The sequence below is a fragment of the Cydia splendana genome, chromosome 15 (assembly GCF_910591565.1).
Source record: "Cydia splendana chromosome 15, ilCydSple1.2, whole genome shotgun sequence".
Taxonomy (NCBI): domain Eukaryota; kingdom Metazoa; phylum Arthropoda; class Insecta; order Lepidoptera; family Tortricidae; genus Cydia; species Cydia splendana.
In genome coordinates, this window is record NC_085974.1 from 2,985,920 (window position 1) to 3,012,440 (window position 26,521).

Here is a 26,521-nt window from a genome sequence, read left to right on the forward strand (position 1 = left end):
GTTTTAAAGCAAAGAGAATATAATTATTCAATATTTAAAACGTAAAGTAAAGTAAAGTAAAATCGTAGTGTTGAAATCTTGGGGGTTTTTGATATGAGGGGGTTTTGGTATTTGGTATAGAATATAGATGATCAGTGGCGGTATCATGGTCGGATTTTTATCACTTGTCATGTCATACGTCACTTTCGCACTTAATTGTTAGAACGTGACAGGCATGATGACAGATGATAAAAAACTGACCATCTTAGCCCTACTGGACTATCAGGAGATTAATTTAAATAAGGATATTAGAAATAAAACAATTCATATATAGATGGTCAAGCAAATCTTGTCAGTAGAAAAAGGCGCGAAATTCAAATTTTCAATGAGACGATATCCCTTCGCGCCTACATTTTTCAAATCTGCCGCCTTTTTCTACTGACAAGATCTGCTTGACCAACTATACTTATTATTTTTTATTAAATAGGTATTTAATCAAAATATCAATCTTAACGTAATTAAAGTACAAATTAATTAGAAATTATAGCACCGGTAATGAGATTAATACTTTTTACGACTTATTAATACGAATAAAATCCCTATAAATGATTAATAAAATTACAAATAAGCACCTAATTAGGCACCAAACAGTTATGTTTTTCATTTAGCCCAGCAACCTAACCAAGTATATTTTTTTTAAACATATTTATTTACTTTTAACAAATTTCATGATAACATTTTTCATTCCTGATTTCTTAGCATGAAACGCGTATTTATAGTTCGTTTTTTTTAGCATTAGAAATAAGGTAAACAATCTTGATGTGTCTTTTAATTGAAAAACACGTTTTAAAAATAAGTCACGGCAAATATGTAACAACTATGAATCTCATACGATCATTTATATTCTTCTGCTTTCATAAGTAATAGTTACTGATTAAAAAAAAGCGTTTTTCAATTAAAACACTTGTCAAGATCGATTACCTTCTTTCTAATGCTAAAAAAACCGGGCAAGTGCGAGTCGGACTCGCGCACGAAGGGTTCCGTACCATAATGCAAAAAACGGCAAAAAAAAAAACGGTCACCCATCCAAGTACTGACCCCGCCCGACGTTGATTAACTTCGGTCAAAAATCACATTTGTTGTATGGGAGCCCCACTTAAATCTTTATTTTATTCTGTTTTTAGTATTTGTTGTTATAGCGGCAACAGAAATACATCATCTGTGAAAATTCCAACTGTCTAGCTATCACGGTTCGTGAGATACAGCCTGGTGACAGACGGACGGACGGACGGACAGCGGAGTCTTAGTAATAGGGTCCCGTTTTACCCTTTGGGTACGGAACCCTAATAATAGGGTCCCGTTTTACCCTTTGCGTACGGAACCCTAAAAACGAACTATAGTTTAGAGCCAGCACTATAAAAGTTTCAAATGAATCTGCTGCCTGAGTGCCTGACGCACTGGGTACCTACCTACCTACCTACCGTGCTAAGACAGACATACAACCAGCAAGGACGCTGAGCACAAAGAATTTAGTATATTGACCCGCCATTTCCTATCTATATCGCCCTTAAAACCCTTTACCAGGCTAACAGCACTTAACATGTGTTCTATTTTCGATGAGTAAGACTGACATTCGATTGTCATTTTTAAAATGTGAGCCTGGTAAAGGGTTAAGCTATTATTTATAGAGTTTTGCAAGGCATGACGGCCCCGCTGAACTCCTTCTCCAAGAACTTGGCGACGGAGAGACAGAGCGCGTCGTTGTACGGAGCGGCCACCACTTGGATACCGATGGGAAGACCCTGGCTGTTCACGCCCAGGGGCACCTGTGGACAAGGTAGCAGTTAGAAATGTCGATCATACATAGCAATGCTTTGAGAATAAATATTGGAGGCTTTTATACACGCCTAAATATATCGTCGCTCGACGTTTACGTTCGGTGCATGTTATCAAAGAGATATTATTTAGGTACCTATCTAATATGTTCGCAATAAATGCTTATAACTTTGACTTTGTTTATCATTGCGAAAAAACAGCAGTAGGTATATAACATTACATGTGTAGTACGAGTATTAAAGATATAATAAGTACCTACCTATTGTTTTTTCGATGAATGAGTGATTCCTTGTCGCAACAGCATAATATTGGGTCCAAAGGTCAGACATAACTGACATAAGCTGTTTTTCTTCAGTTATTGTCTAAGTAACATTACCTACGTGTGACAATGTTAAATAAAACGTAGAGTTAGACCAAGAAAAGTCTTCAACGATTTTGATAGCACACCCAGTGCAAGTGTTATTTACACATCATAATATAATAGAAGTATGACGTCTAAAATTTATAACACTTGCACTGCGTGTGCTATCAAAATCGCTGCAGACTTTTCTTGGTCGAACTCTAGCATATTTGGTAATGCTTTAAGAGGTATACGAATCAAGCCGTCGCCATACAAACGAAGTTACGCTGGTCTATATTTGTTAAACCAACATTATATACCTGAGTGGCAGGACACTTCAGGACGTTGACGGAGGCCCAGTAGGAGAAGTTGTAGGGCCGCAGGAAGCAGGAGTAGTGGTGCGGGGCCGCGTGCGGAGCGCTCGGCATCAGTAGGACTCCGTTGTCGCCCAGCTTTTCCTGTTACAAGTATACAACGATGGTAAGGGTTTGTCGGATTTTCCACGTGTTTTCTATGAGGTTACCAGCTTTTTACAGTAATAAATATTATGACAAGCTAGCAAGCAAGCTTACGACAGTCCAAGGTGACCCTGAGCGGGAACCATGAGCTACTACCCAGTTGGAACCCATCAAAGTCGTCAGAAACCTCGTTAAATCATGTGTTTTTTTAATGAAGTAGTTTACAATGTGCAAGATAAAAAGTATGTTATAATTATTTAATCGGTAAAGAAAAAAAACGACCAGAATAATGTATGTATTTTGCAAACTTACCAAAAGATCTTCCTTCCATTGCTTGGTAAGATTCTCAGCCCAGTTGGGATACAGTGGCATGACCTGCGTTTCCAGCAACCGAATGACAGCTGATAAACCGTGCTTGCTTAGGCAAAACATCTGAAAGAAGATGTCATTTGTGACTTATGCAGTGACATTAAAAAACTAAAACATATTTAATTAGGTAACCAAATGAAATATTCTACTGTTATCCAAAACACAATCAGCCAGTCTTCACACTCTTCACTATTTGTGGGATATGCTTAGATTTATGTCTTTAGGTCCTGATTTATATGTATATGGCTTACATAAATAAATCAGGCCCTAAAGACATAAATCTTTAAACACATCAGAACATTTTGATCCTGGTCACGGCACCAAATTGTAATGAACGACAATAGAATTATTATATTAGAACAAGCTGACAAAATATTAGATATCCTTGCTCACTTTATATTTACCTTACGAGCAGGTACATGTGGTAGCAAATCCCTTTAAATGTCACTCATCCATCCCAGGAACTCTACAAAGCCAAGTTAACGGCTTTGTGGAGTTCCACTTCTGTTATTGTTGAACAGACTGGCGAAGTTATGAGGCTCCTTGCTCATCCAGTAAGACCACAACTGGTACATGTGGCCGAAGCCTACATTTTTTTTTTAAATCCCTCTAAATCTAACTCACCCATCTAAGGAACTCCACAAAGCCGTTAGCTTCACTTTTGTTATTGTTGAACAGACTGGCGAAGTTATGTGGCTCCTTGCTCATCCAGTAAGACCACAGCTGGTACATGTGGTCGAAGCCCTCGTGGTGGTACGGCTGTGGACTGTTCTCTGGGGACACTTGCTTGCTGATCTTTGATACTGCGCTGTGGAGCAAGGGGCATTTATCTTTTCAATAGAACCTCGATTATCCGAACCCTCAGTTATCCCAACTTTTTACAGGTATTGTATATTTTAACGTTAATTTTTACGTCAAACTTTAATTATACTGTATTATTTTTATGTAAAAAGGTAAAAGGTGTTGTTTTTGTTTGATCTCGTCCCAAAAAACATGAATTAGTTTATCCGACCTTTGTTTATTCGAATTAGTCTCGGTCACAATCAGTTTGGATTATCAAGATACTGTCAAGTTACTGTATTTTAGAAGGATTTTATCGATCCGCTTAAAATTTAGTTTTTTCTTTGCAAGTGTGATGAAAAACATTGTGTGTAACTCCGGAGAAAAGAAAATTGTAAACTCGAGTCTTTAATTCACTCCAGCTTGCGGTTGTCGTGAATCTATAGACTCTCGTTTGCAATATGTCACTTACCTCCCTCGTTGCACAATGTACTATTTACATGTACTTTACTCACTTAGTCATAGCGTCCTTGAGTTCTGGCCTTATTGAGCTTACTCGGCAGTCATTAGACGTTTCCATGTAGTAGAACTTTATGTCCTGGAATACAAAAGTATTTTATTTATCAAAACATAAATTTATGAAATTCCCTAATTAAAGAAGATACCACAATTTATGTAAAATCAATTAGTTTAGTGTTATACCTTGATATCAATATTACGATCTAACTTGAGAAGTGGGGCCTTATTTCCTGCGATGACTTTGGTCAACGGAGCCAAATCCTCGACATGTTTTGTGATGAAACCCAGACTGAACATGGACTCCTCGACACCTTTATGGAACATCACTCCTGGAATACAATTGATAATTTAATTTACAATCTAGATTTTTCGCTCATTTATTACAAACAATGTTTTACATTATTTATAATCATTGAATAAAGATAAATAAAGATGACTGACGAAGTAATTATTGATTAGATTAATTTACACTTATTTGATAAAGTTATCAGCATTGAATAACCTTGTGTTTAATGTTTAATACAATGAAATTCTCATCAAAAGGTTTCTTTTTAATTCAAAGAAAAATTACTGCTAGGTGCTAGCTGATATGTCTGTGACACACTTTCTTCAGCAATTAGGTTTACTATTAGTTAAGCTTATTGCAAAGATTGGGTTTGGGTTGGGATACTTGGGATTGCTAAGAAACGTAGGTTGTTACAAATTGGTGCCGTGACCAGGATATAAAGGAACTGATATGTGAAGGTACCTCTGATGTTCGTGGTTCCAGCAGTAGTGTGGTGTCCGAACAAGCCGCAGTAGAAAGCTGGCATACGGGTGGATCCTCCCAGGTCAGAACCTTAAACGAAACGATAATCATAAATCATAACGCAACCCATAGAAATATAGTTGTGAATTTATTTTCTAATGAAATATTCTTACATTATCTTTGCATTCAGAATCATAACCACATTAAGATACCAGTAGGTATATCTAGGAAGTGATAGAAGTAGAGTTAGACCAAGCTAAGTTGGCATCTTGGGAGCGATTTTGATAGCCCAGGTGAGATGGTGCAACTGTTCTTTTAAACGTCTAACTTCTATGAGATTATGACGTTTAAATAACATTTTGCACCGTCTGGGCTATCAAAATCGCTGTCACATTAGCTTGGTCTAACTGTAGAAGTTATTTTTGTTTTCCAATATGTATTCAAGATTGAATGCTTACACAAACTGATAGGCGTCGCGTAGCTCGCAGTGAGGGCTGCCTCAGCGCCGCTTGAGCCGCCGGGCGTTCGTCCAGTGTGATGGGGGTTGTTCGTCATCCCGTATACCGGGTTGCGGGTTTCAGGCCTGTGGAACAAATATCACGATATTGATGGATTCCTATGCACAGTTATAAATGGCCGATTACAATGATAACGTGAAAATTCCACGTCGACACCTTTCATTTATCAATATTCTTGCTGAATATGACCGCACAAAATGGAGACAAATCACATGTGGTTTCGATCCCCAGCAATGAGGGAACGAGGAAGAAGAAGAAGATTCTTGCTGAATCTTTTCGGTACCATGGTAAACCCTCGTATCGTATCTCCACGCTCCTAACACCTCTACAGTTACAGGCTATAGGTAGTCATAAGTCAGGGCTTTCCATCACACGAGCTTAAGGCTACTTGACAATACTTCCGAAATATTATCTATACTACCACGACTTACCAAAGCAGTAATTCTGGGAGGTTAGTAAGAGCTACTGGAATAGCCCCGGCTTCTTTAAGCAGGACTATGGCTTCGCTGTCTTCATCAGCTCGAAGCTCCCGCCGCGACCAAAGTCCCAGGGTATACCGGAAGCCTTTCATGGCCTGACTCTCCTTTGCTGTGAATGGGACTCCTGAGGAAATACAATTTGATTGGAGTGGGGTCCAGAGATAAATTATGACTTTATGAGTCAGTTCAAATACTTTACAAATATTTTAATCATGGGTAGGTACGTTATAAAACTATAGTGACAGTTAAGGTTAAAGATATCGAAAGACAATGTCAAAGGCAGAAAAAAGTGGAGGAGATAGCCCGCGAGCCAGGAATAGATCTCCATGACCAAATTGACCAATAGTATGACGGGCGATAACTCGTGAAGTAAATGATAATTTATTTATTTTATTTATTTATGTGTAATAAGCCCTCGTGGACGTCAACTGCCACTTCGTTTGGACGGCGAGCTGCTGAATATTATGCAGCACAATATTTACTGACTTTTTGTAAACTTTATTGTAATGATTGGGTCGCTAAGAGAGGTCAGATTGTTACAAGTTGGTGCCGTGACCAGGATAAAAACGCGCTACGCGTTTGGGTGGCTGCCGTTCCTCAACCCACCAACAACCCACAAGCAGCTTATGTCCTTATCGCCCGGGATGCAACCGACGAAATTTGCGCCTGGTCCACGGTCAATTAAGAAAAATGCAATCCCAATCCCACCACGATGTGGGGTACCTAGTTAGGAAAGATAGTACAAACCTAAGAATGGTTTTTTAGCCGCCTCCTCCTCAGAAAGTCCGGCCGCTATGAGGTTGTCTACTTCCCTGGCTTCTGCTAGCGCGGCCTCGAAGCGGTCTTCCGTTATTGCGTTTATGATGGGGTTCACCTAAAAACCGAAAAAACAGATTTCACTAAATCCAGCTGACTAGAGGCCATCTAAGCTAACTTTGCACCGACTTCAATAGGGCCTATGAGGGAGTGACATTACAAACGTCATATTTTCATATGACATTTTCACACTTAGTCATTTTAAATAGCATGCAGAGTTACTTTGGTCCCACTCTTTCAGAAGGGCTCTAAGCTACCTACCTCTTTTATTCGCTCAATGACAGCCTTCACTAAATCTTCAGACTTGAGTTGTTTTGCTTTAATCTTCCGAGCCAGCGTGACGGTGCTTTCAGCCAGGAACGCGTGTTTCTTACTCAGGTCAGGAATGGACTGCTTCCTGCCGTCCCAGTACAGGCCGAAGAAAAAGTCTATCATCTTGTCTATGAATACGCGGAGGCAAGTCAGGAACGACTTGAATGTTGTGCACGCCATTTTGAGGTCGCGTTTCTGTGAAAAATTATACGTCTTGTTAGAAAAGCTTACGAATTAAATTAGTGAAATGAAGAAGGCTGTAGGGAAACTAAATGATCGCACTCGACGTGGCAAAAATGTGAACTTTCCTGGCTCAACTTTGTGGACTATTTGACACCAGTCAACTAACGAATGTGATGACAAGATGACAATCGTACATCGACAAACGCCCAACCAAAAGAAAACATATCGGGATTAGAAGCGGTATCATTTTATCACCTGTCATGCCATGCGTGACTTTCGCACTGTTAACATATTTGTTAGAACGTGACATGCATGGTGACAAATGATAAAGAGCCGACCGTCATAGCCCTACAGGTGCTACGAAGTCACGTGACTATTTCCATACTTCATGTTGGTTAAGGCTCCCAGGGTGAGCGCCTCTGTCGCATAATATAATAGATAGGCATCAAAACGACGTAATCCGGAGTAGGGCTTGCAATATCGGATGGTTTCCAATTCCGGAACTGTTTTCGATATTGGATTCCAATTCCGAAATTCCGGAACTGGTTCCGGAATTAGGGTTTATCATATTTTTATTCGATTTTTTAGTAAAAAACAACAAAAAATGTGAAATTATTATACTTTACGTTTATTAAAATTAGTATTGTTTAACAGAAATTTAATTTAAAGTAGGTACGTTTTTTACCACGTTATTAAAATGGTTACTTTTATTCACTTCAATGATACTGGGTATTTATTTGAGGAAACTATAGTTGCTAGCAAACCATTCGATGCATAATTTTATAAAATATAGTTAAATATAATAGCTTCCTACTCTTCCTAACCTAGTAGGTAGTGGTGTTATTTAAGAAGTTGAAGGTCTAAGTTTGGCTTTTTCCTTCCTAGTTCCTAATTATGATTCAGAATATATCTAATAATCTACAGGATTCGAAATCGTTAATAGAGAAAACCTCTTTTTCTCTGAATTCAATTCAAGATAAAAAGTCCAAATATTATTAAATTTCAATTCTACAAATTCGCTTATGTAGGATTCAGACTATTCTGATTCTGACTATTCTAAGCAAGTAAATCGCTCTGCTTTATTGTTTTTTTATGTTTTTATTATCAGCCCATTTTGTCCCACAGCTTTAGCAAACGGAAAAGTAAAATATACCTATACTATAGCTCACTGAATGACTAAGAAGCACTTAATAACGACAAAAAACACCCGTACAGTGTAGTTTCTTAACAATTTTTAATAATAAAGGTATTAAAACCTACAAAAAGTACTTAAATCCAATTCCGGATATTTCGTTTTCGATATTGAGTGTTATCAATTCCGGAATTGTAATATCGGAAAATTTGTCCGAGATTCCGGAATTTCGAAATTCCGGAATTCCGGAATGCAAGCCCTAATCCGGAGGTCAAGGTGCATTGTCGACTAGACAACAAACAACAGTTCAACAGACTTTGACCTTGTCTTTCTCTGACTTGCGTCTCTTTCTAACAAGCGCAATTGTAAGAAAGAGACAGGGATTACGGGTTACAGCCGTACAGAACTTTTAAAATACCTACCTAGAGTTAGACCAAGATAACTCTGCAACGATTTTCACAGCACAGGACAATCGCTGCAGACTTATCTTAGTCTAAATCTATGCCACCATGAGTTCAAACATCAACATACGTTCGCAACCTCCAAACTGTACATTATGGGCAACTCGGTGTGATTTTAGTGGGTAGGTTGGTAGGTAGGTGGGTAGGCTTTCTCAATAGAAAGATACGGGAGGTATAAGAGTGTGTCCAAAAGCTCAGTCATAAGTCAGCCTCGGGCGATGTAAAACTGCATTCTCACACCGCCAAAAAAAGCTGTAAGTACAACTGTGTTCGACAAGTACGATGACTCACTCTGCATTGTGAAATTGACAGTAATTATTATTCACTAGTCTTGCTCTGACACACATTTAAGGGTGCGCAAACGCAACCCACACATAAAGTCATCGACCTCTTACGCCAGGTAGACGTAAACGTTAATCGTTACGTAACTGTTACGCACGATGTAACAGAACGTGAAATAGCGGGTTTTTGGACTTCATTTGGTTATATTCGGAACTTACGCGACTGGCAAAAACGTGCAGAAATACCTACTAGTTGTCTGCTAGTTGGGTTATAATTAAGTATTATAATCAAGTTAAATAGTAGGTACTTAGATTGTTAATCAAGGGATGATATGGTGCCTTTCACCCGAGTTAAACATTCTATTTTTTATTTCGAATAAGGGGAAAGTTAAAATACATGTGCATTAAAACACGACTAAGTATATAAACTTCAGGGTACTTTCAATTAAAAATGTATGTAAAAATATCGTTATTTATGGCATGGGGAATTAATTAAGGGGGAGTTAATTAATGGAAATTGTACAACAAATCCATTTAAACAAAAATTTGACTTCCTTGTCTTAATAAAAAAGGAAAAAAACGTACTGTACAAAAAATAAAGAAAGTACCTACGTTGATGAATGATCTAGCTTGAGTATATTCTAGAGCAGAAACTTATTATTATCTGCACACTTTAGAAAACAACAACTACCCACTTTCAGAGCGTGAGAAAAGGAAATAACAGGTTTTTTTCTGTTCATTAATTTGTTGATTCTTCGAATCACGGCGACGAATTCGATTGACGACAAAAACGCCCCCGATTTAGTTAGTGACAAAAGACAGCCTTGGAAGAGCGATCTCTTCCAGACAACCTTTACCGAAACTTGTTTCTTCTAAGTCAAGGTTTAAAATATCGAGTTGATTGTATAGTAGGTATAACATAGCTGTGCCGGTAAAGATACCAACATTTTACTAAATATACAAACACTTGAAAAATTACACTTTGTAAACATATGTTTTTAGGCGGCTACGGCTAGGTCAACGGAGTCAAGGTTTTGACTGACACAAGTGACACATGCAGCAAAAAGTAGTAAAAGATATTTTAAATAGTAGTAGGTACCTACGTACCACGTACCTACCTATAGGTATAGGTACCTACTTCTACATTTCATATACATGTAACAGTACCTAAGTAAAAATTCAACCTAATAAAATAAACTGTAGGTAAGTGTAGATTATTTCTAGAACTTCGAACAGTACTTGACACGAACTTTTATTCATGGATCATGGGATGTAAAACAATTCCCACAATCACTTAATCATATATTATAACTTAATGGTAGATTTCCACAACCGTATTATATACATTATAAATAATCAACAATAATATACATGTTACCTACAGTTTTAAATAAAACAAAAGCATCTCACCTCACGCGAATCGTTAACCGCCAAAATTATACAGAAACCATTCGCTTTCGTAACTTTTTAAAAACGGCACAGGCGTTCACTTTCAATGTTTGCATTGGACTGCAAAACAAAATTTAATCAAAGCGCGACTGTGTACGCGTGACGTTATGTCGTCTCTTTCTATAACTGTTGCTATTCAAGTTTTACCAGTACCGGCGAGGGAGTGTTAATATAATAACAAGTTTTGGGATATAATCGACTGCATTGTATACTTACGATTCGACTTTTTTAACTACTAGTCGTGACATGGTGGTGAGGTGGCTATAAGGGGATGTCCATTAATTACGTGAGGCGTTTTTGTAGACCCTATGGAATGTGTATGAAATTGGCAATTGCTTAAAGCACAAAGCACAAGTCTTTAGCCATGCCAGACAACTAGCAATGTCACGAGTCGCCAAATGACAATAACGAATTTAGCCCCAGGCTTTTTATTTAAATATTTTTAAATTTATTGGAAATTTCAAATGGATATCACTACAACACCGCGTCTGTCTGTATGTATATATGTATGTTCGCGATAAACTCAAAAACTACTGAACAGGTTTTATACGGTTTTCACCGATAGAGTGATTCTTGAAGAAGGTAGATGTGTAATTTGTAAAGGTTTTAAGGCTCCTCTTCACGTTGGGCCAACGCCAACGCCAACGAGGGACGCAGCCATGCGGTAGAATGAGATAGCAATATCACTTGCTCCCTCTAACGCATAAATGCGTCCCTCGTTGGCGTTGGCGTTGGCCCAACGTGAAGAGGAGCCCTTAGCTTTGCCAGACAAATCAGAATACGAATTAATCAAGCCAAGACTTCTGGGCGAACTCTGGCCTTTATATTTTATAATATTTAATTTTGGACCTTATTACAAGCCAGTAAGATCTAATAAGCCTTGCACCAAACGCCTGTTCAATGGTACTAGCTTTTTTTGAGGTAGCTTTGATGTTAGAACTTATAAATATTTAAAAATTAATTCAATCAAAAGCTGAAAAGTGATCATATATAAAATGGAAAAAAATTATTATGCAATAATATTATATAAACAATGAGTTTTAATACTATTTTATCACGACCGTGTGCTGAAATTCTGCAATTAGCTAACTTTGTAAACGGAACAGTCAATACAAATGACCTTGAATTTGACACTTTTGACACTGACAGAAGGTCGTGCGGTGTGGATTGGATTTTCATTCATTAAATTTGTATCTTGTATTGCATCACTTTTGCTAATCTAAGAAATTACTGCAAAATGGGAAGCACCAACGCAAAAGCCGTGGAAGCTAAAATGCCCGACGCACCGGCTCCGGCAGCAGTGGAAAAGAAATTGAAGCCTTGCTGTGCCTGCCCGGAAACGAAGAAAGTACGAGATGCTTGGTAAGGTTATATTCCGTATTTACCTCGAGTTATAAATTATGCAATCACGGTAATTATATATATCTAGTTATTTCCAAATAGCTTACAGTCATCAATAACTATATGCTCAAAAATTTGGCGTGAATTGAATCGAGAAACATAAGATTTATGCTATTTTTTTAAGCACTTCCTTATTACTATGTATTTGCTCAACCGTTGCCAGGATAACCGCAAAATCCTTACTAATCTTGTTTTTTTAATCATGACTTTGTGAATGACACATGAATTGATCTGATTACGACAAATATATTGTCAACCTCATTATAATTAACATGTGATTTGTATGTTTTTAAATATTCCTTCTTGGAACTACACAGTAAACTAGAAAGTAAGGAAAGTTTTCACAGAGCACTTACAGGATCACCATTAAAGCTTAATTTTTGCGATTAAAATTTAATTTACATGATTACTGGATGTAATTGTTGGCGCAACTGAAATAAGTGGTATGGGACCTCTAATGTATGGTAACCTTAATTGTCTTATGTGTGCTCCGTCTAGTAGTTGAGGTGATCTGCAGCCTAAACTAAAGGATTACTAAGAATTCTTAACTTAACACTATACTTCGTTTTTTTAGCATTAGAAAGAACTTGAAAGAAGGTAAGCAATCTTGACATGTCTTTTAATTGAAAAACGCTTTTTAAAAATCAGTAACTATTACTTATGAAAGCAGAAGAATATAAATGATTGTATTAGATTCATAATTGTTACATATTTGCCGTAACTTATTTTTAAAATGCGTTTTTTAATTAAAAGACACATCAGGATTGTTTACTTTATTTCTAATGCTAAAAAAAAACGAACTATAAGGCATAGGGAATATATTCCCCATCTGATTATGAACTTTATTAAAGTGATAGGGTTCAATTTTGCATAATTTTTGAACACTTATGCTTTATAAAGGGTTAACATTCATGCTAATATTTTTATTTCCAGCATAATGGAGAAAGGAGAGGAAAACTGCGGTCATCTCATAGAAGCACATAAAGCCTGCATGAGATACTTGGGTTTCAACATCTAAAACATTGTATCTTTTTAAGCAGGTACTTCCTTTGGTAATATTTGACAAATATTTCTCTACAACTCTGACATGACCATACAGCGGAGTTTTTGGTGCGGGAATGATTTCAAAAATGAAAAATTTACTTTGTTTATTGATAATAATTACCAAACTATGAATTTAAAATAATTAAGCTCCAAATGTGCTTAGAAATGGTAAAATAGTATTGGCTATCACAGTTTTTACCTATTTCTTGGATAGTGTATTAAAACATTCCCACACCGTAAACCCCGATGTATGGACATGACACAGATATTTGGCAAATATTGTCAATTGAAGCACACATAATCAGGACAAGCAATCTTGGGTCACATGGTAAGGTTCAGGCCAGTAACCAACTTTACTTCACCTCACTATGGATTTCAAGATTGTTTGATCCTAGGTCCCTACATCTGACACATTATTAGTAACAATTTTTTTTAAATAATAAATTACTTATAAGCTGCTTTCAAAAAGCACATGTTTCTTTAAGTTAACCCTTTAGTTTGTAACGGCTATACTTGCTGTCATAATTAAAACAAAAACGCATCTCTACTATAAGAATTACGGTTCGAAATTGAATGAGTAGAAAGGAAAAGGAATGTCAAATGGTTAACCTCCTAAGTCCCTGCGTAAAATTTTCTGTACATATTCCAAAATCTATTTTGAACTTTATAACTCTTGTGTCTTCATGGAAGAAAACCTCTATCCATCAGACAATTTCGTGGAATACTCTGGCAGTTTAAAATGTCGATGGAGTGCTATCAGGTGTGGAAATATCACTTAAATTTGTCCTGTTCTCCTATGTATATGAATAATTTCACTAATAACATCATTACTTATTACAAAGATTGTGAGATTGTGTAAAATTGCATTTTATTAACTAATTTTATTTGTGTAGTACTTAAATTATTAGGATTTCCAACCAAATAATAAAAACAAATTTAAGGGCAAGTAGTATAAAACTGAGTGATTATTTAGTATTGTAGTTTTAGTATGGTATTTCAAAGTTAAATCTCATTTATGTAGGTAATTCATACTTGACTGTCTGACAAAATTGTTTTCAGCTTTTGAAAAATGTAGTTTTTGTTCAAATAGACCACATGTATGAATTTTTTTATTGTAAATTAATAATTTCATGTTAAGGTTACTTCCAAAAAAAAATTTATGAAAAATTACACTGAATCAACTTCACAAATGCAGACACTGTTTATTTCCATTTTATTAGTAATTGTAACAAAGTTTGCATTAGGTACATATTTATTTTCATTAATGTAAATATAATAAATATTTGTTTTTGTTATATTCTGTCAGTATTATTTTCAATTCCTCGTCCATAGTCCATTCTTGTTTATTTATAAGTATATATATTTCGGGGATCTTGGAAACGGCTCTAACGATTTCGATGAAATATGCTATACGGAGGTTTTTGGGGGCGATAAATCGATCTAGCTAGGTCTTATCTCTGGGAAAACGCGCATTTTTGTAGTTTTTATGTTTTCCTAGCAAAGCTCGGTTTCCCAGATATTTTTCTATATACAACATCTATAGCCTGTTTTTTTAACTTTAAACTATGACTTATGAGGTACTGCCCAAAGGAAATAGTATGGAACGCTCATTTAATTGTGGTAGGGGAGCCCAAGAGGGGATTTTTGTGTTTACTCGAGCGCGTCAGATTAAGATATGAGTGATAATATATCTTGCTACCCCGTGTAGTCTCCCTTTACCCCTTTTAGCCATCTATGATGAGCCCTTGGTTGGTGGGGGGTTCAACAAATTGTTAAGCAGATTGTGTATTTGGTCATATTACTCCAAATTAACGCTAGAATTGCGCTATTACTAAATCTGATAATTATTTGCACGCATTTCCTTAATCTGACGGTTACAATGTAAAAATTAGGCGCCCAACTTGTGTTCGTCAGATTAAGAAAATGCCTACAAATAAGTGTTATACAATACAATACAATACAATACTCTTTATTGCACACCTCACATACACGTAGTTTACAATAAATGAACAATAACATAAACAAAGACAATAGAGGTAACAACAGGCGGTCTTATCGCTTAAGAGCGATCTCTTCCAGACAACCTTTGGGTATCGGAGACATAAGAATTAGAATATACGGTAGGTGGCGCAAAGAAAAAATATGAAAAGTAGAATTGAATATAACTAAACAACACAAAACATTAATATAGATAAACATACTTAAATACGTATAACCATAAACATACATAGACATACACACATACATAAAAAGTATATATTAAATAAAGAAACAACAGTGTCAATATTATAAAAATAAAAACGAAGGTAGGGAAAGATAGTATTCCTTAAGGTTTGATTTGAAGGAGGTAATAGATTGAGAACGTCTTAACTCAACAGGGAGAGAGTTCCATAGTCGAATTGCCTAAAAAGTAAATGAGCAATTATAAAATTTGGAAGAGGAAGATGGCACAGATAGGAGCAAATTTTGAGAGGATCTAAGAGAATTAACATAAGGGAAACGTTCTTTGAGATAGCGGGGAGTTGCAGGATTAAAAAGTATAGAATAAAGAAAAGAAAGTATGTGAGAGTTACGACGATGACGGATAGGGAGCCACTTGAGTTGGGATCGGAAACTGGAAATATGGTCATATTTGCGTAACCCGAATATGAACCGAATGCAGACATTTTGAATGCGCTCAAGTTTATTGAGTTGCTCCTCAGTAAGGTCGAGATAGGAGATATCAGCATAATCAAGAATGGGGAGAAGTAATTAACTGTTTGAGCAAGCGCAATTTTAGTAGGTATAGGCAGAAAATTACTAAGTCGCCTTCTCAGGCCCAATAGCGGCAAACATCTTCCTGCTCACTTCACTCACTTGAGGTACCCAACATAGAGAGCGATCCATAACAACGCCAAGATTTCTCACTTGGCTGGAATAAGGAATTTGGATACCATCAAACACTATCGGACGAAGCTTAGCGAAGTCGATTTTGGAAATCAGCTTACGGCTGCCAATCACAATTATCTGAGTTTTCAGTGGATTTACTCTAAGGCCATAATTCTGACTCCAATTGGATAAGCGCATCAAGTCAAGATTCGTGCCCTCTATGACTGAATCGAGATCACTAAGAGCACCCTGCGAATAAATTTGGAGGTCGTCGGCATAGAGGTGATAGAAAGAAGAGATATTAAGAGTGATGGAATTGATAAATATAGAAAATAATAGGGGAGACAGCACACCGCCTTGTGGAACACCAGCCAGCGTGCTGCACCAAGAAGAGTAAGAAGAATCAATCTGTATTCTTTTGTTTTATTAAGTTATAGAAAAAATATAGCATTAACGTGGAAAAAAACGACCAAACCCACAAACTGCTTAACGATTTTTTAACCCTCGACCAACCCCGAAATAAAAAAAAATTGTAGACGCTTTCCGACTCGCTGGAAAAAAAACTTTATATAACTTTTTTTTCTTCTTATCATCTAATATTTCGATTCCAATAGGTCTGTACGACGCTCGAGTAAACACTCATTTAGCATCGTCGGCTCCCCAACTAATTGTTTCTTGCATAGAAAATGTATGGTGTAGTAATTCATAGTTTTAAAAAAACAAGACTTACTTACCTATTGCAACTCTACCACTTAACCCTTTTCCAGGCATAGTAAGATTTATAGAATCGACAACATACGCGCCAATAGAAGTTCAACTTTAGCATGCCGATTTAAGGTTCGAATTAGATTGCACTTTCGGGAAATGAACCATCAAAGCTCGATTGGAATATATTTTTGCCGCCTGGAAAAGGGGTAACTGAGATGACTCATGAGAGTAGTGAAATCAGTCGCACACAGTTAAACCTTCAATCAATCACGCCACAGTTAACCTGCTCTGCTCATAATAAAATCTTACATAGCCGACTCAGGTAGGTAAGTGGGTAGACTTGAGTTAAGAGAATTATATATATTAAGTAAGCTTGTAAAGATGTAAACAGAAATAGAAAAGAATTTGATTAATTCCCTAGTATACTTAACATTTTATTTTCGCAAAATACATACTTGGATAGGAGGTATTTAACAGAGCTATAAAATTTTCCTGTTTTATTTTTAAAGAGGTCCCAATATCTCTCTCTCAGCAGGTAATAAATTATAAAAATTCGTAAAATTTCAACGGTCAACTCGAATACATCATATAAATTGACTACATTAATAGGTCATTGCACTCATTGCCTTTCTTCAGATTCGCATATGCCACCCTAAACACAACTAAAAGGTCTTAACTCCCATACAATTCATACAATACTTTAATATATTTCTTCTAACCAAACAATAGATAAATCTGAAGCTGTACTGTTTTTATCAGTACTTCGTTGACCGCGGCCCCGTACACGTGATGGTCAAAATTAACGCGCGCAGAAACGTGAGACATGACTCGCAGAGCTCAGGAAATTCGGCTTCTGACGACCATTTTGAGTGAGTCTTTTTAATGTTTGACCATGGATCTATGAGGCATATGATTGTTGATTTACGCTGCAGGATATTGTGTGACTTTTTAACTCCAATTCGAGTGAGTTTTATTTCTGCGTCACTTATTTTATCTCGTGTTATTTCACGCTCCGGTAAACATAAATTTATTCGTCTAACAAAGTATGTACCTCTGGATACTTAGTGCTTTTCAAGAGTAGGTACCTACCACCCTATGTGTACATAGGTACAGAGCTAGTATTTATTATTTCATTGGTCTGCTTCTAGACGTAGGTACCTAATAAGGGTGGTTCCACCTGTCACATTTTGCCTAATGAGAGAGTGAGATGCAATGTACATTGGACCAAGAAATGGAACAGGTGAAATCCACCTTAAGTTGGTCTGTGACTGTGACCTAAGCCCAAACGGGACGCTTTGTTTTGAAATGTGGGGAATCGTTAGACTTATTGTCTAGGTTTTAAAAGGATGTAGATCTCCTTCTTCCTCGCGTTATCCCGGCATTTTGCCACGGCTCATGGGACTCATGGGAGCCTGGGGTCCGCTTGGCACTAGTTTTTACGAAAGCGACTACCATCTGACCTTCCAACCCAGAGGGACAACTAGGCCTTATTGGGATTAGTCCGGTTTCCTCACGATGTTTTCCTTCACCGAAAAGCAACTGGTAAATAGCAAATGATATTTCGTACATAAGTTCCGAAAAACTCATCGGTACGAGCCGGGGTTTGAATTGAACCTCCGGATTGAAAGTCGCACGCTCTTACACCGCACCGCTAGGCCACCAGCGCTCAATTTAAATTAAAAGGATGTAGATATTTTTTAAGTATATAAGTACAGTATATAAGTATACAAGTAGTTTACATCTTTGACTTCGTGTTTTGATATACATTATGTATAAGTAGTAAGTACCGGTCTATCTTTTGTTATGTCTTACAATACAATTAGATAAAGATAAAGCGCCTGAATAAATTAAGTAGTATATACCTATGACAGCACTTTGCCAGCAAAGAAGTCATCAGTATTGTGCACGGAATTTTTTGTGTGTTGTGTTTCATCTTTGTTAGTACCTGGGTAGGTGCTTTATTTATAATAATAGGTAGTACTTCCAGATCTTATAGAACAATAATCACTCCATATGGTTGGAATCTATACCTACTTAGGATTCAAAATTAGGTAGGTACCTACATTCCTATGTAGTTTAAAATATGTAATTACTTACCTACCTACTTAGAGGACGTAGGTAAATGGTATGTGATTTGTTTTTTTTTCTAGACCTTAGATTACAGACTTTCTTTAGATTTTAAAAAGCCATGCAAATTGACCGCTGAAGATGATGGCGCTGTACGGTACAGATGAATTTTCAAACCTCGACTTTTGACGACCAGAGTGACTGCATGGCATACGGAAGTGTACAGCACCATCTACATTAGCTGTCAAATTCTAAGCACGACTTTGTTAAGGACTTTACACTTACCTACGTTAATTAGATTTAACATAGATATACTAGGTAAGTACCTAATACCTAGGTACCTAAGTTGTATAACCAAATTGCATAGATTTATCCCCATCTATAAATAACAGTAAACACTAGGATGACGAAATATCGATTAGAGTTTCGTCATCATATCATAATAATATGTCGCAGTTTGCGTGTCAATTAATAAATCAATAGAAAGGGCAGCGATAATTAATGCAAACAGATAAAACGTCGAAATGGAGGAAAACCGACTGTCGGCTGTTTCTAAGGACCCATAGTATGTACTGTCAGCAGCAGAAGTTACTAGGGCGAGGTGTTCAAAAATAACCTTGACACGCTCTTATTCTCTTAACAATAAAGTCGCGTCAAGATAATTTTGAACACTCGGTCCGCTTAGCAACTTCTGCTGCTAACTGTACCTACACAAACAAATAAAATTTACGGTTCTCTCGACCGGCTAGTATGGGGTTCTTCATAAAAGGAGTGTACAGGATTTTAAAGGGTTGGCAACGAGTATGTAACACCTCTGGAGTTAAGGGTGTTCGTAGACTACGGCGACTGCTTACCATCAGGCAGGCCGTATGCTTGTTTGCCACCCTATAAACGAAGCAAGGTGTAATATACACACCCCTCAGTCCTCAGTTTGAAAGTTCAAAAAAGCCAAGGCGTGGTAAGGATGGACGTTATGATGCTCTAAATACTAGGCATATATCTAGATCTAGACATCATTCGTCTGATCTAATTAGACCTATTCCTGAGATTTTGATGCTGAGGGTGCCCTGAAGCAACCGCTTACTTTGGAGCCTTAGGTTGGGCCATCCGGAGCTAATCTGGGTAGGTATTAGCTAGGTATAATACCTAATTTACTTATACTATTTTTTTTATTAAAATGTATAAGAGATTATAGCCATTATAAGATATGGTTTTATTTATTGCCTAAATGTTTGTAGGTAAACTGGTTGTCTCGTACTCTCGTCAGGAATCTATTATGCACCAAAGAGCACAATCTATTTGGCACGTGCTATATACAGCGCAGACAGGTAAACAACACAGACTGCCAATTTAAGTTCGCGAGCCGCATTCATTAGATAACGCTACGAGCGAAGTATTATTCAAAGGTACTAGCGCTATGATTTTTTTATACCACGTCGGTGACAAACAAGCATATGGCCTGCCTGATGGTAAGTAGTCACCAGTTTGATATTCGTTAAATACTAACGTAATCCCCTAAGCCGACTCAGAAATAGACACTTAAACGACGATGATAGTTAAAAATTCTAAATCCAATTCGAAAATATGAGGATTGCAACCTGCAACATTACATGCAAGATGCATTTTTGACGCCCCTATTTGACGCCATCTACATCAATACCTATATATGTATATATGTCTTGAAACACAACTTTGTATGTTAACTACCAGTCAATATTATTAATTTGTCTCTGTACCTATATAGATAAGAAGTTGAAACTGGGCTTCATCTGATTATGAATTATTTATACTCCAAATTACAATTAATAATATGTTGCTAATCGTCATTCAAATAGATTCACGATCATATGTAGGCGTTGCTATTTTTGGTCTTATCAGAATATTCAGAATGTGTACCTACATGTGTGATATCTACTGAAGTGTACCTACACACTTAAGTAGATATCAGTTTGGGTAGGTACATAAATCCTGAGAGACTCAAAGATACAAAAAATATCGGCTAGGCGGTCTTCATATTAATCGGTAGCAAGGCGATGAAATCGCGGAGTGAGCCACGCCTGATATTGCATTCGAATTTCGAATACGCACAACGGAGTGCCATGCGGCTCCGCATGCGATAACCGCGTAAAAGTGATAATCAAGTGAAAATGGACGTGATAACGTAGGTATGATAAAAATTGTGATCGAATCGGAATAAACCAGCCAGGGATCAAGGCAGGCGGCGGCGACGTCTCCGCTCGGCCCTTGAGTCACCGTGTATCGTTTATCGGTTAATTTGTGCGTCATTTAACCCCGTCATTGCACCTGATACTTAACTTGATAAATATACAAGGAGGGATCCTAAAGGAATACACTATACCTAACTGTATTATAGTTCGTTTTTTTAGCATTAGAAAAAAGTTACACGGCAAATATGTAACAATTATGAATCTAGTACAATCATTTATATTCTTCTGCTTTCATAAATAATAATTACTGATATTTAAAAAGCGTTTTTTTTAATTAAACGCCGTGTCAAGATCGCTTACCTTCTTTCTAATGCTAAAAAAACGAACTATAGGTATAGTAGTGACTCCATCTACCGTCAACAACCTACAAGCAATTTGAAAAGGTGAAGTTATAATTTTTTACGGTATAAGAATAAATTGCTGTACCGTGCCCTGTGCCGTGCCCTTACAGGACCAAAAAAGATGTTTTGAGTTGAGTTTGAGTTACCGAGTAGGTAGAACCACTGCGTTGCTAAAGGGTGCACTCCTAAAACTCCACTTGTTTAAGTCAATACATTGACCCATTTCTGCGCAATAAACTGGTGATGGCCTATAAATCTCTCAGATTAGTGTATTCTTACTGTAGCTATAGCAACTTAATTGTTTATAAACATGCATCTCGAAATATAAACAATGCAGATATAATGTGCTGACGACTTACTCTCTCCACATTCGATCGACCGTTCTGGGGAAGACCACGCTAAAACGATTTTTTAAGTTTGTTTGTTAATAAACCAAAGGTACGTTTTGTATTCGCTATTTAATAGGTAAGTAGTTGTTAGTATTTAGGGCGTTTAGGATTTGTTTGGGCTTATTCTTGACGTGATAAATGTTTTTTGTTTTAAATATTTTTGTTGGCTAATAAAGTAACAGCGAGGTTTTTAAAGCACTGCCTGCCTAGCAGAAGTTACATATTATAACAGCTAGGTAATATAAATGAGAGGCAATCTTAAAAAACGATTTTATCCGAAAAGTAGACATGATTAGGAGCAAAACAAAAATTATAATTTTAACATGCCTACTTTAGTTTGACGTAAGTATATTTTTTTGGTTTTTTGTTTACAGATTATTTGGCAGTGGAAATTCAGATCTTTCTGAAGACGAAAATTTCTTAGACGACAGGCAACAATCATACGCGTATGCGTAAGTAATTTATTATTTCCATTTCATTCTTAGGCCGCGGTACTCGCGGTAGGAAGATATTCTTTTTGTATTTTGAGTCTAAAAATACCTTTTAGACTTTAAGCATTTTGAGTACCTAAACCATTCTTATTGTGTAAATAGGAAAATTGAGAGTAAAAAGTACCTAGGTATGCGTGAAATTAATTCAGATCGAAATGTTTCTGAAAGTTATCTAAGTACCTACTTTATGATTGCTAATGAACTTGAGTATAGGGTAGGTACTTAACTTAAGGCAAATAAGTATTATATATATTTATTTTATAATTAAAATAATACATAAACCAAACGTAAAACAATATATATACAGTGGTACTACTAAACGAAATTAATAACTAGCTTAAATCTAAAATAGGCCCTTGAGGCATTGTACCAAGGATGCTGGCGGCATTTCCTCGCTGTATCGCAATGCTGATACTGGTAGAAGAGCCGGCCGCAAAATTTCTAACCGACTTGATACCACGATGAAATGCACAATGGTTTCCCAGAAAAGTTATGCTAAGTCCGAATTCGATAGTCTGCCACGGCGGAACTTGCCGAAAGTACGAAAAAGAAGGCCACTTCCGGTGCGAAAAAAGGGGCTGATTTAACCCATCTGATACCGAGATAGTAGTTATGGCAGCAGTTAGAAATTTACATGTAGACACAGAAAAGCGAAGTCTGCCACTATTTTTTTTGCCGGAAGTGCTTGGCAGACGCTCTCAAAGGTGACCATCGGGACCCCTAAATTAACCCATCTGATACCACCATGAAACCAATGCCAGTCGGTAGGTATGAACTCTCATGTCAGGAATATATAAGTCTGCCAAGGCTTTTCCTGCCGAAACACCATGGCAGACGAGATTATGTAAGCAAGGTCGCCATCGGTTACCCTACACTAACCCATCTGATACCACCATGAAACCAATTCCATTCGGTAGGTATGAACCCCCATTTTAGGAATATATAAGTCTGCCAAGGTTTTTCCTGCCGAAACACCTTGGCAGACGAGATTATAAGCAAGATGACCATCGGTTACCGTACACTAACCCATCTGATACCGCCATGAAACCAATTCCAGTCGGTAGGTATGAACCCTCATTTCATGAATATATAAGTCTGCCAAGGCTTTTCCTGCCGAAACACCTTGGCAGACGAGATTATGTTAGCAAGGTGTACATCAGTTACCCTACATTAACCCATCTGATACCTCCATGAAACCAATTCCAGTCGGTAGGTATGAACCCTCATTTCGGAAATTTTTAAGTCTGCCAAGGCCTTTCCTGCCGAAACTCCTTGACAGACGAGATTATGTAAGCAACATCCGCATCCGTGGGACCGGTATACGTGATTACTGTAGGCTTATTTATTACTTTATGCTTTTACATATTTGTATATTATTATGTTATTAATGAAATATATTTATAATTTATTAAACCTATACCTAATATATTGGGAATTCATTACCTGCTTACGGCAGTAGTAGGGAGTAGTGGGTGAGTTCTGGCTCACTTAGCCAGGCCAACAGTCCCTCCCCCTTTTTTTCCCTTGTTGAGGCCCTGCAACCTTACCTTGAACCCAACCTAATGTCATTGTAGCTCGAATCTAACCTAATCTATTTTTATTGCTTTTAGAAAATATTCTAATAACAATTATCTACTTTTGCAAAGTTAAATGTTGAATTCTTTATTTCGCAAAATGGAATTTTAATGTGACTATAATGTATGTGCAATCTACTTAGAAACTGGGTTTAGAAATATAAAAACACACATTTTATATAGGATAATAAGTTTATTCAAGTAATATTCTGAACATATGAGATATAGTAACATCATTACTTATTCTGTGTACAGTGGAGAAAACATGCAAGTTGACATTTTTCGTTTTAAAATAAAGATAAACTAAACAGTATTTGCCACAAACCGATGTAAAAAAAACTTTGCAGTTGTTGATTACAATACCATATCTTAAGGCCCCAGTACACAATGGGCCATCGCCGGCCATTCCAAGGGACGCATTTATGCGTTAGAGGGAGCAAATGATATTGCTATCTCATTCTACCGCATGGCTGCGTCCCTTGGAGTGGCCGGCAATGGCCCATTGTGTACTGGGGCCTTTACAATTTCTCTCCATGAACATTTTATGATACCCAACCAACCTTCCGGTTTTCGCCCGAATGAATTAAAATATTCACCAACACCATTGACATCAATATAAATGGCTATCCGATGTCAGCCAGGTTTAAAATCCGGATCTAAATTGATAATAAGCAATTTAAACAGGTGAACAGGTAGCTGAACAAACATTGGCATTTTGTTGGCTGCAAATACATTCGATTCCACGCCTATATTCATTTTACTCATATAGTGTTACACAGAACTCATTTGCTGTCAAGAATTACCGACAATTGTCGTGTTTCTTGTGACAATTGTCATTAGCTTCGCAAAATAAGTACTTAGTATTTGGCGATATAATGGAGTTTTTATTTTATTAACATGTTGGTGGCAAACAAGCACACCGCCCGTCTGATGGTAAGCGGTTACCGTAGCCTATGGAGGCCTGTAACGTCAGTACCAACTGTGATGTCGACAAGTGTCGCACCTGCCACCGTAGTGAAATAGAGGCCAGGCCCCAATTTCACATCGGTGACAGGTGCGACGAATTGTAAAATCACTATCGCTGACGTCACAGGCATCCATGGGCTACGATTACCACTTACCATCGGGCGGGCCGTATTCCTGTTTGCCACCATCATTGTATTATTTAAAAAAAACTTTATTATATCGGAAAAAACAGATGTTTCTCCTGTGAAGTTTCTGACAATTGTCAAAGATCTAGAAGAATTGTAGGTAATTCTTGACAGGTAATGAGTTATATGTCGGAATTTCGTGACAATTGCAGTGTTTCTGTGACAATTGTCATAAACTTAGCAAGAGAAATATCTGTTTTTTTCCCGATATCATAAAGTTTTTTTTTAATAATACAATGACGGTGGCAAACAGGAATACGGCCCTCCCGATGGTAAGCGGTAACAGTAGTTCATGGATGCCTGTGACGTCAGCAACAGTGATTTTACAATTCGTCGCACCTGTCACGTTGGTGAAACAGGGGCCAGGAGTTAAGTCAAAAGCTAGTAAACAGTAATCTCCTCCATAGTCCTCTCTAACTTTCAGGCAGTTTTATTAACTTCTTATGGTATCAATGTGGAGTATAAATAGTCTACTATACATATATCCCAAAAACTTTAACGTTTACGTTTTTAAATACAGGGTGACCTTAGCCATTGGACAAACCCTGAAATCCCACATAGGGTTACTTCTCAGAAATGCTCTAACGGTAATTTCTTTTTAATTAGAACAAAAGATAAAACATTAAATTATCAAACAAAAGTTAATTCCAATAATCGACAACAAAAAGAAACATACTGTATTAATCATTGGCAGTGCTTTTGACAATTTGTTTGAAAATGTGCGGCAATGATGACATTTGTCAAAGGTCAGAATCTTATTAATGTCATAAATAAAAAAGATAATCAAAACGGTCGAAGAAAGTTTTAATTAATTTAATTTAATTTAATTATTTAATAATTAATAATTAATCTTATTTAAAGCTGCAACACGACTGATTAATTGACATGATTGTTCTCCCAGAAGGAGGTTCGTGGGGTGTGAGACTTTGGTACGGTCGTATAGAAGGCGGTCTCGTGACTTCAGAAAATTCTGACTTTTGGCCTACCGCTTCCGGTCAGAAAAATGTTCGACGGCCCGGCCAAACGGTGGGAGGTAGGTGGGGGGTGCTCGACCAAATGTCATAGAGGGACCCTGGCAGTTTTTGACGCCGCCATTTTTTTTCAAAATGGCTGACTTTTTTTTTTAATTTTTTCAAGTTTGTCCTAGCGCGCTGAAATTTTGGTCACGGAATCTCGGGGTCCTCTAGATTCGTATGGGAAAAAAAATTTTCGAAAAAATCCAAGATGGCGGAAAAAATGGCCCCTTTTATTTTGTATGGCAACTTTTAAACGGTGCGAGATAGGTGGGGGGTGCTCGACCAAATGTCATAGAGGGCCCCGAGACAAAGTAAACTGCATTTAAAAATTTTCAAACGGGCCGACTTTTTTTTTTTTTTTTTTTCAAGTTGGTCCGAGCGCGCTGAGATTTGGCATGGCGAGAGATAGAAGCCTCTAGATTCCTATGAAAAAAAAAATTTTTGGAAAAAATCCAAGATGGCGGAAATAATGGTCATTTTAATTTTGTATGGCAACTTTTAAACGGTGCGAGGTAGGTGGCGGGTGCTCGACCAAATGTCATAGAGGGCCCCGAAACAAAGCAAACTGCATTTAAAAAATTTC

The 26,521-nt window shown here is 37.1% G+C and overlaps 4 protein-coding genes across 4 annotated transcripts in view; 2 read left to right on the forward strand and 2 right to left on the reverse strand.

The window, feature by feature from the left end:
* Positions 1-26,521, reverse strand: part of LOC134797418 (phosphoglucomutase) — a 192,382-nt gene that overhangs the window by 103,845 nt on the left and 62,016 nt on the right. The gene's annotated exons all lie outside the window — the stretch shown is intronic.
* LOC134797432 (S-adenosylmethionine decarboxylase proenzyme) overlaps positions 1-26,521 on the forward strand; it is a 439,106-nt gene that overhangs the window by 71,017 nt on the left and 341,568 nt on the right. The window lies entirely within an intron of this gene.
* Positions 1,557-7,349, reverse strand: LOC134797403 (fatty-acid amide hydrolase 2-like). Its single transcript, XM_063769626.1, has 11 exons — positions 7,104-7,349; positions 6,774-6,900; positions 5,979-6,150; positions 5,488-5,612; positions 5,030-5,119; positions 4,465-4,610; positions 4,278-4,360; positions 3,607-3,790; positions 2,926-3,045; positions 2,476-2,613; positions 1,557-1,805 (listed from the first exon to the last, which is right to left on the reverse strand). Exons 1-11 carry the CDS (start codon positions 7,332-7,334, stop codon positions 1,662-1,664), a joined length of 1,560 nt encoding a protein of 519 aa, XP_063625696.1. The 5' UTR covers positions 7,335-7,349; the 3' UTR covers positions 1,557-1,661.
* Positions 17,441-26,521, forward strand: part of LOC134797237 (sodium-coupled neutral amino acid transporter 9 homolog) — a 59,013-nt gene continuing 49,932 nt past the window's right edge. Inside the window, exons 1-2 of the mRNA XM_063769462.1 lie at positions 17,441-17,550; positions 22,081-22,158. Of these exons, the coding sequence (XP_063625532.1) occupies positions 17,471-17,550; positions 22,081-22,158 (158 nt within the window). The 5' untranslated portion in view covers positions 17,441-17,470. The remainder of the gene's footprint in view (positions 17,551-22,080; positions 22,159-26,521) is intronic.